The 18,088-nt window shown below is 52.1% G+C and overlaps 1 protein-coding gene across 3 annotated transcripts in view; it reads left to right on the top strand.

Moving 5' to 3' along the window:
- Positions 1-18,088, top strand: part of BTBD9 (BTB domain containing 9) — a 260,533-nt gene that overhangs the window by 13,503 nt on the left and 228,942 nt on the right. The window contains exons 1-4 of one of the 3 annotated variants that reach the window (XM_029047291.2): positions 6,680-6,893; positions 10,660-10,871; positions 14,774-15,137; positions 16,751-17,015. In XM_029047291.2, the coding sequence (XP_028903124.1) occupies positions 6,840-6,893; positions 10,660-10,871; positions 14,774-15,137; positions 16,751-17,015 (895 nt within the window). In that variant the 5' untranslated portion in view covers positions 6,680-6,839. Of the gene's footprint in view, positions 1-6,679; positions 6,894-7,006; positions 7,028-10,659; positions 10,872-14,773; positions 15,138-16,750; positions 17,016-18,088 lie in introns of those variants that run through there. The other 2 variants (XM_029047293.2, XM_029047292.2) reach the window with 2 other exon arrangements.

Raw genomic sequence — 18,088 nt, 5'->3', positions numbered from 1 at the left:
AGACCCCACCCAGGGTTAGCGTTCGATCGCCGCGGGCGTGTCCGTCGCGAACGTGCCTGGCGACCGTGGTATCGTGCCCTCCCGAGCTCTCCGTACAGCGCTCGGTAAAGTCGTTCGTTCGGTCGTATTTATCGAGCGCCGGGTGCCGAGCCCCGAGCTAAACGTTCGGGAGAGGACAGCGGTCGACAGACGCGTCCCCCGCCCACAGTGAGTTTACGGTCGAGAAGGGGAGACGTTAATATAAATAAATACATTACAGATAGGGACGCAAGTCCCGTGCGGCCGGGGCTCGGGGTGGGGAGGTGATCGAAGGGAGTGGGAGAGGAAGAGAGGAGGGCTTAGTCAGGGAAGGCCTCTCGGGTGAGATGTGCCGTCAGCGAGGCTCTGAAGGCGGGAGAGTCGTACGAGGAGGGAGGGTGTTCCGGGCCGGAGGCGGGGCGAGGGCGGGAGGTCGGCGGCGAGACGGACGAGATGGAGGCACGGTGAGTCGGTCGGCGTCAGAGGAGAGAAGCGTGCGGGCTGCGCTTCTCTACGCGCGAGAGAAGTGTGTTTCGTTGCAGAGTGGCGAGGTGGGGTGGGAGGGGGCGAGGGCATGCTGACTGTGGGGACGCCACATCTCTTCACTGGCCAAGGGGAACCCATGGCCCCAGGAGAGCTTCCCGTCCAGTTAGGACAACCACCGAGCGTGCGCCCTGCCCGCCTGGCTCCCTCGACGGAGCCAGTGGCGTGCTAGCGGTAAAGAGGAACCGCCGAAGGTGAGAGCGAGCCGGGTTAAGAAGGGGTCACGTAAGGTCAGTCGGACTTTCGGGCGAAGCGCTCGTCGAGCCGATTCTCCGTCGTCCTCGGCGGTGGAGGGCGAGGACGGGACGGGATAAATGAAAGCTACAGATAGTGGAAAACCCCCGCCCTGTTCGTTAACTGCAGTCACCTCAGCTTTCTTAGTAAAGGAGCGGTACTTCAGGCGGTCGCTGCGCGTAGAGAGAATCCACAGGCGGGAATTAGACACGGTCCCCGTCCCTCGGGGGCTCACGGTCAAAGCGGGGAGAAGGGCCCGGAGGCAGACACGTCAGGAATAATGAAACGGTAATACCTACGATAAGAACAAAATCGGGGGGATGGCGTGGCTCGAGGAGAAGAATGTCAGGCTGTTGGTGGCTCAGGGCCCGGCCGTGGCCCCAGGGACCGCCGCAGCCGCCGTCGGTCTTCCCGGGGTTTGGAGAAGGCCCCGCGCGGCGGATGTTTTTCCCTTTCCCACGACGGTGGCGGATGGGCGAGGCGGGCGGAGTCTCCTCGATGGCGCGGGGGAAAATCGATGCCCATTCCCGGGGAGGCAGCGTGGCGGGAGGATGGCCTCTAGACTGTAAGATCGTTTTGGGGCGGGAAATGCGTCTGTTTTATTGTTATATTGAAAAAATAATAATAAAGTTGGTATTTGTTAAGCGCTCACTTTGTGCCAAGCACTGTTCTAGGCGCAGGGGTAGATACAAGGAAACGAGGTTGTCCCACGTGGGGTTCACGGTCTTCATCCCCATTTAACAGATGAGATAACCGAGGCGCAGAGAAGTTGAGTAAGGTCACACGGCTGACAGGCGGCAGAGCCGGGATTAGAACCCAGGACCTCTGACTCCCAAGCCCGGGCTCTTTCCACTGAGCCACGCTGCTTCTCTACCATGCGCTTAGTAGGGCGCCCTGCACCCAGTAAGCGCTCCACTAAATGTGACTGACCGACTGAGAGCCTGTGGCGGGGAGCTTGCCGGGAGCAGAGGTCCCGAGTGGCGGGAAGGCAGGCCGCAGTCGCTGCGGACGGTGCTCCGCGCACCGTAGGCGCTCAGTAAATACCACTGGCTGTTGGATACTGTGCTCAGCCGAGGGATCTTGCCGCCAGAAGGAACTGGGGCCCGGGAGGCGGAATTCTCTGCCCACCGAGCCGTCCCGTACCGAAGAAGTCGACCGCAAGCGAAAAGCAATATAACTCCTACGACCCACTCTGTAATCGGACGGGCAGGCTAGCGAAACCAAGGTGACAACGTTAGCCGGCGTGGTCGATCCGCACCTGCTTGTTCCGACTTGTAGATGACGGGAGTAGATTGTGTTCTCCGTGTAGTTATTTACTCCGGACGTGATCAAGGCCAAAGAAGGCATTCTTCCTCTGGGGAAGGTAGAATTTGTGTGCGCGCGTCTCTCTCCCTCTCTCGATATCACATTCGCATAGGGATTTTTCCCTCTAGAAGATGTAGACAGGGCATCACTCATCTTTCCCAGTGAAATTAACGTAAGAAATAGCATTTGAGACGACACCCGCCACATGGGTTGTGAGTAGAGAGAAATTACTAAACCATATGCTTGTAAAATGCCACGTCTCTTCCCTCAAGAGAAAGATGATTTGCATTCAGCAATTAAACAGCAGAAGGTCCCTTTCCCCATAAAGACTTTTCAGTCGGGAAATGTGCCCCGGGCCGAGACGGGTTCCCGGGGGACTTCTGTAAATCTTTCAAGGACTTACTGGCATCTCCCCTTCTGGCTCTCTGAGAATGCTTGTGGCCTAAAACCCGAAGAACTCACCAGGATGAATGGACCCTTGCGGAGAAGGGCTGGTTTTAATGTTCTGTGACCCTTAAAATGTTGGGATCCAATAGCCCACTGGCCGAACCATTTTTTTTTAACGGTATTTGTTAAGCGCCAACTATGTGCCAGGCACTTCACTAAGCACTGGGGTAGGTACAGGGTGTTCTGGTTGGACACGGTCCCCGTCCCACATGGGGCTCACGGTCTTAATCCCCATTTTACAGATGAGATGTCTGAGGCCCAGAGAAGCGAAGTCACTCGCCCGAGGCCACGCAGCAGGCGAGCGGCAGAGCCGGGGTTAGAACCCGGGTCCTTCCGACTCCCAGGCCTCTGCTTTCACCGCTAGGCGAGGTGATTGAGAGCGAACGTAACCTCGCCGTGGGCAGGGAAGGTGCCTCCCGGCTCCGTTATACTGCTGTGTTGTACTCACCCAAGCGCTTAGTTCAGTGCTCCGCACACAGTGAGCACTCGATAAGTACCATTCGGCCCTTACTGTATGGAGACCGCTGTACTAAGCGCTTAGGACAGTACAAGCGGCCCTCTTCCACAGCTCACAGGTAGCAGTGCAGAGCTTCTGGCGGGCAGGGAGCGGGTCTACCAGGTGCTCTCCCAAGCACTTAGCACAGTGCTCCGCACCCGGCACCACTGACTGATTGATTGATTGAATGCAGGGGTCGCCGTGCCCCGGTTCGGGCACCCGACGCTGAAAACTAAGACCTGCTTGCTGAGACCCGATGACTTTTTTTAGGTGAATAACTATTTCAATTAACTTGGCTTTTCTCTCCTCGCGAAACGATCTGGACTTAAATGATGCAGTTTGTTAGGCCACTGAAATTTGTTTGTTGCAAATGATAATGGACGATTCTGATGATTTTTGATGGAACAGACGGATTAGGGTGGGACTACTCTATCAAACCTTCAGAAATATGATTTCATCCAGTGGAACTCACTTAAGGGGGGGAAGAAAGAACACCCACCATGTGTCTCCTCGTTACAGAAGCCCGTTGGTTCGGTAAGAACTAATCAGATCAAGGAAAACATAGCTCCGACATTTGGAACAAAATGGGAAATAATCTTCCACATCAAGTCTTGAAGCTGACACTGGAAACCGAAGAATCTGCGTTCCATCTTTCAAAAAAAAGCAGACCGACGGTTTTTTGCCTGCCTTTTTGCCTGCCCTCTATTTCTTTCCTCCTTCCTCAAAGCAACAGCGCGAATGAAGAAGCCGAAGCGAATGAACAGCTTGAGAAAAGCGGCGTGGCCTAGCGGCGAGAGCACGGGCTTGGGAGTCGGAAGTGGTGGGTTCTAATCCCGGCTCCGCCACCGTTGTGCTGTGTGGCCTTGGGCAAGTCACGTAACTTCTCTGTGCCTCAGGTACCTCATCTGTAAAATGAGGATTGAGGCCGTGAGCCCCGTGTGGGACAAGGATTGTGTCCAACCTGATTGCCTTGTATCAACCCTAGCGCTTAGAACAGTGCTTGGCAGATAGTAAGCACTTAACAAATACCATAATTATTATTAATAATAAGATTAACCGGGTTCTATGCTCTGGAGATCGAGAAATGTGTACTCTCTGACTCTGTTTTTTTTCTCGTACTCTCCCAAGCACTTAGTACAGTGTTTTACACTCAGTCAGTGCTCAATAAATACTGTGGGTTCGTTGATACTCCTCAGGTTTGCTAAGCTTGAGGAACCCCCCGGATCCTTTGTTTTATTCTGAGAAAAAAAAAAAATCTATCTCGAATTCACAAGGGTTCATCGGCTCGAAGAAATGTAAACTAAAAGCTGACTTTGCGTGACCAGAAGCAGCTTGATTAGTGGATAGAGCACGGGCTTGGGAGTCGGAAGCACCTGGGTTCAAATCCTGCCTCATGTCTACTGTGAGGCCTTGGGCAAGTCATTTCACTTCCCTGGGCCTCCGTTACCTTATCTGTAAAATGGAGAATAGGACTGTGGGACAGGGACCTGACAGTGCTTGGCACTTAGTGCTTAACAAGTGCCATAATAATAATAATAATAATAATAGTAATTATTATTATTAAATGGGGCTCTAGAAGACAGATTATTGCAGGCAGCCCAAGTTAGGTGCAGTTTTTAAATGTACATTAGCATCTTACGTTACTGACTTTGCCTGTCTCATATAATGATCCTCATGTCCTTGGAAGCAAAGTTGATCATCAGTTTTTATCTGTGGAGGTAATCTGTACTCTTCCTCCGATCACTGTTATCTGTCTTAATCGTCGACTATTTCCAGATGAGTGAGATTTTTAAAAGAAAAGGCCAAGAACAAATGGCAAACCACCAGAAAACCTCGGGGATTTAAATTCTTGCTGATTAGAGGAATTTATCCTAGTGGATAAATGCACTTTTCTCAGTGGCCAGATTTTATTATTTTACCATTTCCTTTTTCCCCAACGTGTTTTAAAGGTTTTATCATTCAGATGCCCGTTTCAGTGGTGAAATTATTTGAAAATGAGGCATTTGGGTAGTCATTTTTGTGGGGGGGGGGGCTTGTGCGTAATAATAATTGTACTTATTAAGCACTTACTATGTGCCAGGCACTACTAAGCACTGGACTAAATCGGCTTGGACGCAGTCCCTGACCCACACGGGGGTCACATCCGTAATTCCCATTTCGCAGATGAGGGAACTGAGGTACAGAGAAGTGAAGTGATTCCCCCAAGGTCACAGAGCAAAGCATTCGGCAGAGGCGGGATTAGAACCCGGGTCCTTCGGCCTCCCAGGCCCGTGCTCTATCCACGAGGCCGCGCTTCTCATAGGCTTGCGTGCCCAGACCCCGTTGGGAAGGCCAAGTTCGGTTGGAGTTTCTCCTCCCTCTCGGTACGAGTCCAGGAGCCTGGGAGGTTGGTCGAGCGCTTCTGTCCTTATCTGAGATTTATTTATTTGTATTGCTTTCTCCCCTCGAGAACGTTAGCTCGTTGTGGACAGGGAATCTGTCCGTCTGTTGTGGTATCGAACTCTCCCAGGCACTCGGTACAGTGATCTGCACGCAGTAAGCGCTCAATAAATACGATTGACTGAATGGAAACACTCCGAGAACACACCCAATCGCCTAAGATCATTTTTGGGAACGTGCCTACCAACTCTTTTACGTTGTTCCCTCCCAGGCGCTTCGTACAGCGCTCTGCCCCCAGGGAGCGCTCAACAGATACCGTTGAATGAATGAGGAAAGGGAGAGGGAAGGAGCGGGGAGAGTTACTTACTCATCTTAAGCGCTTACTAAGTGCCGAGCGTTTTGCCAAACACTCCGGAAGCAGCGTGGCTCAGTGCAAAGAGCACGGGCTTGGGAGTCGGAGGTCACGGGTTCGAATCCCGGCTCTGTCCAGTGGCAGCTGTGTGACCGTGGGCAAGTCACTTCACTTCTCAGTTACCTCATCTGTAAAATGGGGATTCAAGCCGTGAGCCTCAAGTGGGACAACCGGATTACCCTGTCTACCCCGGCGCTTAGAACAGTGCCCGGCACACAGTAAGCGCTTAACAAATACCAACGGTATCATTACTCGTTGTGGGCAGGGAACCCGTCTACCAACTCTGTTCTGTTGTAGTCTCCCAAGCGCTTAGTACAGTGCCCTGCACCACGGTAAGCACTCGATACGTACAACTGATTGATGGGTGGTTACGCAGTGTACAGATCCAGTTTAAGAAGGAGAGCAGTATTTCGTTCTCATTATTATTAATGAGGTCATAGTGGTTAAGCGGCCTCGTGGCTGATGTGGGGCTGGAATCTGGGTCTTTCCCGCATTCCTCCTCCGCTCCCCCGAAATAACGGGAATTCTGCCCTCCCCGTTTCGGTCGCCCCAACTGGGCAAGGACGGACTCTTGGGCCGATCCGCGCTGTTGTCTTAGATTAACGATTGAGAAATTGAAATTTGAAATCATTTCCGTGACCGATCACGGATAGCCGTCTTCCCCGTAAACGTGCGGTCAGATTCGGAGTTGATTCAAGACCACCCCGGCGGCGTAATTTGAAAACCTGTCCCTCATCTTTCCCGGGTGGGAGGGACGTTAAGCTTCGGCACCAAAAGGCCCAGTCCGGTTGCTCCGGAATCCAGACCGTATATCCGTCTCATCTTAAATAGCTATTTTCCGTACCTGGCAGTTAGCTCGTTATCTCGCCACTTGACCAAAGTTTAATTAAAATGTAAATTTCCCAAAATAGAACGGAATGACCTGAAAGGCGAAGATGAAGAGACTGTGGCGAGATGACTGGGAGGTGTCCTTAGCGTCGGCCGGGGGATTTATGGCATTACTTAATGGAAGAATCACGGAGTGTCTTTTCTGCGCCTGTTAAATCCCACATCCGTCAGGTATATTTTACAGCAGATTAATAGAAAAATCAAGGGACAATTAGTCAGCGTCTTGAACTTTCCCTCCGAGAAGGCGCCGCGGAGAATAAAGATACGAAAGCCGTGGCGGTCCCTTCTTTTGGCCGTTTCAGAAGGTGAGGCCCGTGGGGGAGATGTTGGCTCGGCAAAGGGGAGGTCAGTGGCCACATTGCCCTTCTACTAGCCGCTCTGGCCCCTTCCTTTTCCCGCCCGCAAGGGTCAAGGGAGCCTTCCCTCCTTGAGGGGCCCGGCAGCCGTTACGAAGCGGCGCGGTTCGGTGGATAGAGCGCTGACCTGGGAGTCGGGAGGACCTGGGTTCTGATCCCGGCTTCGCCACGTATCTGCTGTGTGAGCTTGGGCGAGGCGCTTCGCTTCTCTGGGCCTCGGATACTTCACCTGTAAAATGGGGATTTAGAGTGTGAGCCCCATGCGGGACGGGGCTTGCGTCCGACCCGATTAGCTTGTATCCGCGCCAGTGCTTCGGACAGTGCTTGGAACAGGGTAAGCGCTTAACCAGGCCATCGTCAGTTAACTAGCAGAAGGAGTATGGGTCCGGGTCGGTCAGCCAGTCCTATTTATTGAGCACTTAGTGTGCAGAGCACTGTACCGAGCACTCGGAAGAGTACCGTATGAGAAAATAGGCACATTTCCTGCCCACAGCGTGCTTACGGGGCCCGGGTTTTAGTCCCAGATCTGCCATTTGGCCGCCATGTGACCTCGAGCGAGCAGAGTGGTCTAGTTGAAAGAGCCCGGGCCTCGGACTCGAAGGAGCCGGGTTCTAATCCCGGCTCGGCCGACTGCTTGCTGTGTGGCTTTGGGCAAGTCTCTCCACTTCTCTGTGCCTCACTTTGCTCAGCTGAGAAATGGGGATTCGATACCTGTTCTCCCTCCTCCCTAGACTGTGAGCCCCATGTGGGAAAGGGACTGTGTCCCACCTAATTGACTTGTCTCGACCTCAGCGTTTAAAACAGTGTTTGAGGCAGAGTAAGCGCTCAACAGACACGAAACAAAAAACCCCAAAAACCTAACCTCTCGGGACTTCGGTTTCTCCTTAACGAAGACTAGTCATCCGGCCTTCCTCCCCTGGTAGACTGTGAGCCCCGTATCGAAATCTCTCTGTGCGCCTGGTCACGTAGGTTTGCGTTTGCCCCGATGTTCAGCACACGCTAAACCCGTAATAAATGCCACTTTTAAAGCCGAGTCGGGGAGACCACGCCGTTACTTGGGATTATGAGCCTACGATGAAATCCCGGCCGTCGGTGGAAACGGTCGGGTTTATAAATGGGTTTCTCCTCGTTTTACTCCCGCCTTCGGAGTCCACTGCGAAACGGTGATCTTTTTCGGAGAGGTTCTCTCCGCGTGTGGGTGCAAGTGCCACTTGCAGTTTTATTTTAAGGGCATTTCCCGAAACCGGATGGAAACAAAAAAAAAAAAAAACCACCCCGAAGGAGACGATACAACTCGTCTGCTTCCGAAAGACGTTCAACCTGCCTCTCGGGCCGGAATGACAGTTGCGTCTTCCAGCCGCTCTTGGAGTCGACCTTTCGTCGGCTTCGAAGAGCCTGGCCGAAAACTTTTGTCAGCGCTCGCGTGGGATTTTTTCATCCTCAGAGGCGATAGGTTTAAAGAGCTCGTAGCGCTGTATTGTGCTGATGGGCCTGACGTAATCGGAGGTGTAATATCTATCCATTTCCTGTTGTTAATTCAAGGTTAGTTGCTTCCCTGAGTGTCATATCCACTGGGGAGCGGCTAGGCCTTAATGAAGTTAATTAGGATGGGTGTGAAAGAAAGGTCCCTCTGTTGTCGAGCAGTAAGTGCCCTTGACGTCAATCTTTGGAGAAGTATATATATTACTGACCTTCTAGTTCGGGCTGTGGTATTTGTTGAGCATTTACTGTGTAAAATAATAATAATAATGTTGGTATTTGTTAAGCGCTTACTCTGTGCAGAGCACTGTTCTAAGCGCCGGGGTAGATACAGGGTCATCAGCTTGTCCCACGTGAGGCTCACGGTTTTCATCCCCATTTTACCGATGAGGTAACTGAGGCCCAGAGAAGCGAAGTGACTCGCCCACGGTCACACAGCTGCCGAGTGGCAGAGCCGGGATTCGAACCCGTGACATCTGACTCCCAAGCCCGGGCTCCTTCCTCTGAGCCACGCCTGCTTCACAGTGTACAGAGCACTCTATTAAGCGCTTGGGAGGGAACAGTTTTCCCGAGTTGGTAGACGTGTTCCCTGCCCTCAACGAGCTTACAGTTGAAAAAGCAGCGTGGCTCAGTGGAAAGAGCCCGGGCTTTGGAGTCAGAGTTCATGGGTTCGAATCCCGGCTCTGCCACTCAGCTGTGTGACTTTGGGCAAGTCACTTCACTTCTCTGTGCCTCAGTTACCTCATCTGTAAAATGGGGATTAAGACAGGGAGCCCCACGTGGGACGACCTGATTCCCTTGTGCCTACCCCAGCGCTTAGAACAGTGCTCTGCACGTAGTAAACGCTTAACCAATACCGACGTTATTCTTATTATTATTGAAAGGGAGCCTACAGTCTAGCTGACGGGAAGGAGCGGCCGCGGCCTAGTGGAAAGAGCAGGGGCCTGGGAGAAGATCCGGGTTCTAATCCCGGGTCCGCCGGGGGCCTGCTGTGTGTGACCTTGGGCGAGTCACTTCACTTCTCCCCGCCTCAGCGGCCTCCTCTGTAAAATGGAGAGTCAATCCCCGTTCTCCCTCCCGCTTGGACTGGGAGCCCCATGTGGGACGGGGACTGTGTCTGACTTGATTAACTTTTATCTACCCCCGTTCATCCATTCATTCGATAGTATTTGTTGAGCGCTCACTATGTGCAGAGCACTGTACCAGGCGTTTGGAATGGGCAAATCGGTAACAGATAGACACAGTCCCTGCCCTTTGACCGGCTTACGGTCTTATCGGGGGAGACGGACAGTGGGTGACACAGAGTAAGCGCTCAACAGATCCCGTAACGATAGTTGGTGACGGTGTTCCTGAATAGTGGTCTCCGTTTGGAGAAGAGCGTGATAGGGCGGTTAGGGAGAACCGCAGACCCCGAGGTCCTCAAACAGTACTTGTGGAGGAGAGTTCTCCAAAACGTAATCGCCATTTTGAAGCGAGCTGAGCAACTGGAACATCCAGTGGTATTCACTGAGCGCTCTCTTGTACCTTGAGCTTGTCCGGCTCACTGCCGGCCTCTCGTCCTGCCTCTGGCCCCGAAGGCCCTCCCTCTTCATATCCGACAGACGATTACCCTCCCCACCTTCAAAGCCTAATTAGAAGCGCATCTCCCCCAGGAGGCCTTCCCAGACTAAACTCTCATTTCCTCTTCTCCCACGCCCTCGTGCTTGGATCTGCGCCCTTTCTTCGGCCCCACCCTCAGCACTCGCGTCCGTATCCGTAACTCGTTTAGTCGTATTAACGTCCGTCTCCCCCTCTAGACTGTAGGCTCACCGTGGGCGGGGGACGTGTCCCCCGCGTCGTCCTCTCCCAAACCCTCAGTGCAGTGCTCTGCCCACAGTAAGCGCTCTATAAATACGATGGATTGAGCGTTTACTCTGGGCGAAGCACTTCACCAAGCGCTGGGGAATGGTAGACAGCGGTCTCTGCCCCAAGGGGCTTACTGGCTACGGTAGGGGGATTCGGCACGTCGACGATTCTCTGTGTTTGGGGGGGGGGGAAATAACCTTTTAGTTCTTTCGAAGGGAAACCTGGCTTCTGACTCTTTCCCTCGCCTTCTAAAACAGATCCATCAGCACCATCTGCCTTCCAAGATGAGTAACAGCCACCCACTCCGCCCTTACGCCGCAGTGGGCGAAATAGATCACGTGCACATTCTGTCGGAAAATGTCGGCGCCCTTATGAATGGGGAGGAATACGGCGATGTCACTTTCATCGTGGACAAGAAACGCTTCCCGGCCCACAGGGTCATCCTAGCTGCCAGGTGCCAGTATTTCCGGTGAGTGATGGAAGACCTTTTGCGGGTCTGTCGGGCGTTTTTCGCAACGGGGGCATTTCCCCGTTTCTTTAGCTCGGGGCACCCCAGAGACGCCGCAAGTTTCCGCATCTGCGGAGGTGTCAGCCTCTCCGACGTATCGGGCTCTGTTTTAGTCAGTCGGTCGTATTTACGGCGCGCGTACCGGGTACGAAGCGCCGTACTAGGTCCTTGGGAAAGAGTACGGTACAGTTGGTTGGCACGTTCCCTGCCCGCGACGAGCTTACGGTCTAGAGGGAGACAGACATTAATGGAGATAAATTTGCAGATATGTCCATCAGTGCTGAAGAGCTTGGGAAGGGAGATAAATAATAGTCACGGTGACACAGAAGGGAGGTGAGAGAAGAGGAAAAGTGGGGCTGAGTCTGGGAAGGCCTCTTGGAGGAGATGGGCCTGAAATAAGGCTTTGAAGAGGGGGAGAGTCGTCATCCGACACGATGACGGAGGGCGTTCCAGGCCGGCGGCGAGGTACAGGGAGAAGGATGACGTTAGAGGAGCGAAGTGGGCCGGCCGGGTCGTGGTAGGAGGGTGGCCGGGTGAGGTGGGAGCGGGCAAAGTGATGGAGGGCTTTCAAGCCAGTGGCGAGGAGTTTTTGTTCTAAACACTAGGCACCGGTACATACCTCATTTCGGCGGCTTGGCCATCTCTGCCATTTCTGCAGTTCGGCACCTTGTGCCGTTTTTCCAGGTTGATGCCCTGTTCTGGCAGTTAGTTTAGAGCCCTTCCAGACGAGACGAGTGGGAACGGAAAATGGGGTTACGATTTTAAATCGCCGGGTTTTTCAAGGGAGTGGTGTAAGCTCATCAAAAAAAGAGTGTTTTAGGAGAAAGCTGATTCAGGAGACCCAGAGAGAAGGATTTCAGTGCAGCCAGTAGCACGGGGAGATAGTTTGGAATAAGAAGAATAATTATGGTATTTGTTAGGCGCTTACTATTGTGCCAGGCACTGTACTAACCACTGGAAGGATGTTTGGAGGCAGGGCAATTCCAAGTGTTGTCAGGAGTGACGTCGCACTGACTCTTCTGTAAACTACAGAGTGCAGTTGTGTAATTTCGTGCCAGAAAGGGGTGGCGTTGGGGGTGTTTTTATGGTATTTTAGTGCTTACTATGGGGCAGGCACTGTACTGAGCATTGGGGTAGATACAAGCGAATCGGGTTGGACGCAATCCGTGTCCCAGGTGCGGCTCTCGGTCTTAATCCCCATTTTACGGACGAGGTGACCGAAGCACACGCAAGCTAAGTGCCCTGCCCAGGGTCACACGGCAGACGAGTGACGGAGCTGGGATCGGAATCCAGGTCCTTCTGCCTCCCAGGTCCGACCTGTTTCCACTAGGCCACGCTGCTAAAGAGAAAAGAAAAGTTAGAACTCTAGGAAGGTTTAAAGCCTTGTTCTCGGTTAAACCGCAAGCCAGGGCAAGTAGGTGGATAGATAAAAATATATACGTTCACGTATAATCAGCATTAAAAATCCTTTTCTTTACCTGCTGTTGGTTTATAAATGCTTAACGTCTCTAGTTCACAGATATTAAGTTTCCCTGTAATTACTCTACCCTTTTGACAGATTAATACTAGTTAGAAGGGTGTATCCCAGGGGATATTGATTTAATGATGATTTGCCCTTGGTGATAAATTATTTTGTTTTTCATCAGAGATAAAGAGGGGCCAGAGAGGTTCTGGGACTGTCTTGGGAAGCAGATGATCTAAATAATAAGATAATGCTCGCTGAAAGAAGATTTCGGATGTCCCCCGGTGGCAATCTCAACCTACTTTATAAAGTCAGTATTGGCTGTGAGTCAGTAATATCCCAGCAATCTCTCACTTTTCAGTCAATGTCTCACTATGTACTGAGGATTGTTTAAACTGCCTCGTGAAAGATTTCATTTTTTTTTTTTTTTTGACAAGATGTGCTTTTAATCGCTTCCCATTCTCAAGATCCAGCTCCCCCAGTGTTTAGGAAAACTTTCCAAGAGTCCCAAATATAGCCATCGGGATGAGGCATTAGAACGCCGTTAAGAGTAGGAAATAGACGCTTCCGTTCATTTGTATTTATCGAGCTCGCGAGGTGTGCGGAGCATTATACTAAGCACTGGGGAGAGTACAATACAACAATAAACGGACACAGTCCCTGTCGTGCCAGTTTGAGCCGCTGGGCTGATTTTTGAGGACATTCTTTAATATTTAGCAATTAAGATCTCCCGGGGGATCCGGATTATAAATTCCTTGAGGGCAGGAATCGTGTCTACCTACTGTGTTGTACTCTCCAAAGTGCTTAGCGCAGTGCTTGGCACGCAAGAAGCGCTCAATAGATGCCTTTGATTGATTGCCCTATGTGACAAATCTGGAAGTTTGTTGCATCCACTAACTTCTTACTGTTGTTTTAGAAGAGAAATAATTCAAACAACCTTCTAAAGCCTTCTAGTTCACCTTAATGAGAACATTATTTGAGGGGGGAGCGAAAAAGCCGATAATTTGGGGTCCTTGAATTGTTGTTCCCCAAGTCGGTGACAACGTTTTAAAGGGGAATGTTTTGATGCTCAATGTTGGCAAGTTTGTTAAAAAAAACAAACAAACAAAAAACAAACAAAAAGCAAGGGGAACTTTTCTTTATCCAATGGGTGGCTAAGTGTGTGGAATTTGTTACCCAGGATGTTACAGGGACAGAATGTGACAACAGGTTCAAAAGAAGTTTGGAAGGATTTGTGCACAAAAGGTCCGTAATGGATTGTTAGATGGCAAATATTTTTTCTGGTGGTATTTAAGCACTCTGTGCCCGGCATGAAAAGCAGCATGGCTTAGTGGAAAGAGTACAGGCTTGAGAGTCACGGGTCGTGGGTTCTAATCCCGGCCCCGCCACTTATCAGCTGTGTGACTCTGGGCAGATCGCTTACTTGCTCTGCGCCTAAGTTACCTCAGCTGTAAAATGGGGGCTGAGACTGGCGAGCCCCACGTGGGACAACCTGATTAACCTTTGGCTTAACAAATGCCATCGTTGTTATTACCGAGCGCTGGGGTAGATAACAAGCTAATCGGGTTGAACACGGTCCGTGTCCTAAGTGGGGCTCACGGTGTTAATCCTCATTTTCCACAGGAGGTAAGTGAGGCAATGGAGTAATTTAGTAAATACTCCGGTAATAATAATAATAATAATAATAATTGGCATTTAAGTGCTTACTATGCGCCAAGCACTGTTCTAAGCTGGGGAATGTCAAGGAAGACGTCCATCTCACCGTCTCCCTTTCCAGGTGGCCTGTCACCGCTGCCCCGGACGCTGGCCCCGGGCGGACACTTGACCCGTGACCCAGAAGGGTATTTTGTATAGTCTTTAACCCATCTGCTCTTTGTGTCCATTTCATTACACTCCAGCACACACTCTCCTCTTCTCCCAAGGTAACTTCCCAATTATATCATGCTCCCAACTCCCCTGCCTCCAATTCCTTGATCTCCCCTTCAATCAGTGGTGTTTATTAAGGGGTTACTATGTGTGGAGGACTGTACTAGGCGTTTCATCCATTAGAGTCAGTCGCCGAATACGGAACGAAGGCTCGTATCTGCCCCGGTGCTTGGTACCGTGCCCGGACCGAAGCAGGTGCTTAACGGATACCATAAAAACCCCCCCAAAAACCTTCCGCTGGGAGCAGGACACGGGTCGGGCTAAGTTCTTCTGGGCCGTGTCAGGTTTCCCGCTCCTCGCTCTAGGGTCTTTGGAGTTGAGCTGTTGCGATTGCGATATTGCCCTCACCCGGACTCTTCGCCGGGATCCGTGTGCCTTGGCGCGGGTGGGAGGTGGGCAACCTTTTGAAAAGGCAGCAGGAAATCCCCTCTCGCCCTGGGAGTAACTGGAGCCCGGTGGTCTTCCCCGTGTCCAGAGCGTTACTCTACGGCGGCATGCGAGAGTCTCGGCCGGAAGCAGAAATCCCGCTCCGGGACACCACGGCCGAAGCCTTCACGATGCTGCTGAAGTACATCTACACGGGGCGAGCGACCCTGACGGACGAGAAGGAGGAAGTGCTGCTGGATTTCCTCAGCCTGGCGCACAAGTACGGCTTCCCGGAGCTGGAGGACTCTACCTCCGAGTACCTCTGCACCATCCTCAACATCCAGAACGTGTGCATGACTTTTGACGTCGCCAGCCTCTATTCCCTTCCGAAGCTGACCTGCATGTGCTGCATGTTCATGGATCGAAATGCCCAGGAGGTGCTCTCGAGCGACGGTTTCCTGGGCCTCTCTAAGGTGAGCCCTGGCTTGGGGGTGGGTTTTTTTTTTTTAAAACGGTACTTATTGAGCGCTTACTGTGTGCCAGGCACTGTTCTAAGTGCTGGGGTAGATAGAAGCTAATGAGGTTGGGTACCGTCCAGGTCTCAGGTGTGGACCCCATTTTCCAGATGAGGGATCCGCGGTGGGGAGAAGTGAAATGACTTGCCCGAGGTCACACTGGAGACCAGCGATGGAGCTGGGATTAGAACCCGGGTCCTTCTGTCTCCCAATCCTCTAGGCCAGGCTGCTTCTCACTGCTGACGATGAGGTTATTTTTGCACTTAGAGCCGGACCCCACTTGATATTCACTCCTCTTTCAGCCCCACCCCCCTTCCTTCGTAGCTGTAATTTATTCTTATGTCTTTCTGCCCCTCTAGACTGTTAGCTCGCTGTGGGCGGGGAACGTATCTACCACTTGCGAAGCAGAGCGGCTCAGTGGGCTAAGTTGGATAAGTGGCCTCCGGGCGAGAAAAAGAAGTTAAATAGAAAAGGGCCAGAATCATACCATAGTTTATTTTTAGTAATGGTATTTATTAAGCACTTACCCTGTGTCTAACGCTGTTCTAATCTTTGGGGTAGGTATACGTTAATGAGGCCAGACACAGTCCCTTCCCCCGTGTGGCTCACAGTCTGAGTAGGAGGGAGAACAGGTATCCCCATTTTACGGTTGAGGCAACTGAAGCACAGAGAAGGGAAGTGACTTGCCCCAGGTCACCCGGCCGGCAATTGGCAGAGCCAGGATTGTAACCTAGGTCTTCCTGACTCCCAGGCTCGTGCTCTTTGCTCTAGGCCTTGGTGGAAGGGACCACTAAAGGTCATCGGAACCAGCCCCCCCCCCGCCCCCCCCCCACCTCTGGGCAGGTGAATGACTTATCCCTTCCAGGATCAAAGATTCTCTGATCTTTAAAAAAAAAAAAAAAAAATACATCCAGCGAGGGGAGGCTCCGTACCTTTCCTCGGTTTGGCTGTCCCAGGATTATTGTCACTCGGCCAGCCAAGAAATTCTTCACGCTTGACAGAACCCGTGACTGCGTCTCACGTCCACTTCACATAGTTCACTCTTCTTTTATCGTGGAGAATATGCTGCCTGCTGTCTCTGGAGAGAAACTCGCGAGGTGCCAGAAGCGGGCGGAACAAGGAGGGCAGGAGGTCGGGGGCATGAGATGGTGTGAAACAGCGTGGCCTAGTGGAAGGAGCAAGGGCTTGGGAGGCAGAGGACCCGATCTCTAATCCCGGCTCCGCCACTCGTCCGCTGTGTGACCTTAGACAAGTCACTTCACTTCCTCGGAACCTCAGTTCCCTCATCTGTAAAATGGGGATCAAATCTGGGAGCCCTATGTGGGCCAGGGACTGCGTCCAACCTGATTATCTCATATCTTCCCCGGCGCTTATCTACGGTGCGTGGCACGTAGTAAGTGCTTAACAGATACCGTTAAAAAAAAGAATAAAGCAGGTGGGAGGAAAGGAGGAGGAGGACGCCCCAGAACGCTTTCACCGAACGATATGTCGTACTCTGTCGGTTGAAGTCCCTCGTCGTTTGGCTTCATTTAACCGGAGTTTCTCTTTTCTTTTCTTCTTTGCCTCCTTAGGCGGCTCTTCTGAATATCGTATTAAGGGATTCATTCGCCGCTCCCGAGAAGGATATATTCCAGGCTTTGATGAACTGGTGTAAGCACAATCCAAAGGAAAACCACGCCGAAATCATGCAGGCGGTCCGTTTGCCCCTCATGAGCTTAACCGAGCTCCTGAACGTCGTGCGGCCTTCTGGGTTGCTGTCTCCTGACGCCATCCTGGACGCCATTAAAGTTCGCTCCGAAAGTCGCGACATGGAGCTGAATTACAGGGGCATGCTCAGTGAGTATCCGTCCCTTTCAGGAGAGGCTCCGTTCACGTCTTTCGCCACCCCCGCCGCCTTCGTGTTCCCTTCACGAAACTGCGCCCGTGGCGCTCTTGCCCCCGCTCAGTCATTCAGTGGTATTTGTTGAGCTCCTGTTCTGTTCAGAGCCCAGGAATCGATTTTTCTTAAGGGTATTTGGTAAGCGATTTCTGTGTGCCGGGCACTCTTCTAAGCGCTGGGGTAGATCCCAGCTTATCGGATTGCCCAACGTGGGGCTCACAGTCTTCATCCCCATTTTACAGACGAGGAAGCTGAGGCCCCGAGAACCGAAGTGACTTGCCCGAGGTCACACGGCCGACAAGCGGCGGAGCCGGGATTGGGATCCAGGTCCTTCTGACTCCCAGGCCTGTGCTCTGTCCACCAATAATGATAATGTCGGGGTCCGTTAAGCGCTTGCTATGTGCAGAGCACCGTTCTAAGCGCTGGGGGAGATACGGGGTGATGAGGTTGTCCCACGCGAGACTCACAGTCTTCTTCGCCATTTTACAGAGGAGGTGACTGAGGCGCAGAGAAGCGAAGTGACTTGCCCACAGTCACACAGCTGCCAAGTGGCGGAGCCGGGATGCGAACCCTTGACCTCTGACTCCCGAGCCCGGGCTCTTTCCACTGAGCCACGCTGCTTCCCTAATCACTAAGCTCTGCTGCTTCCTTAGTCAGTGATATTTATTAAGTGCTTGCCACGTGCCGGGCTTGGAAGGGCACCGTGCAACAGTTAGCAGACGTATTCTCTGCCCGCAACGAGTTTAGAGTGGAGAGGGGGCGACAGGCCTTCGTATAAATAAGTAACTTGTAATTCAAGATTTAAAGATAGGTATATGAGGGCTGTGGGGTTGAGGGTGGAAGCGAGTATCAAATATCCAAAGGTCGCAGAGACGACGCAGAAGGGAGAGCAAGCCTGGACCAGAAGCTGAGGAAAGTACAGTTTGGGGATGAAGACTGTCAGCCCCACATGGGACAACCTGCTTACCTTGTATCTGCCCCAGCGCTTAGAACAGTGCTTGGCACACAGTAAGCGCTTAACAAATACCAT

The sequence above is a fragment of the Ornithorhynchus anatinus genome, chromosome 19 (assembly GCF_004115215.2).
Source record: "Ornithorhynchus anatinus isolate Pmale09 chromosome 19, mOrnAna1.pri.v4, whole genome shotgun sequence".
NCBI classification, from domain to species: Eukaryota; Metazoa; Chordata; class Mammalia; order Monotremata; family Ornithorhynchidae; genus Ornithorhynchus; species Ornithorhynchus anatinus.
This window is presented reverse-complemented; position numbering and strand designations above follow the sequence as displayed.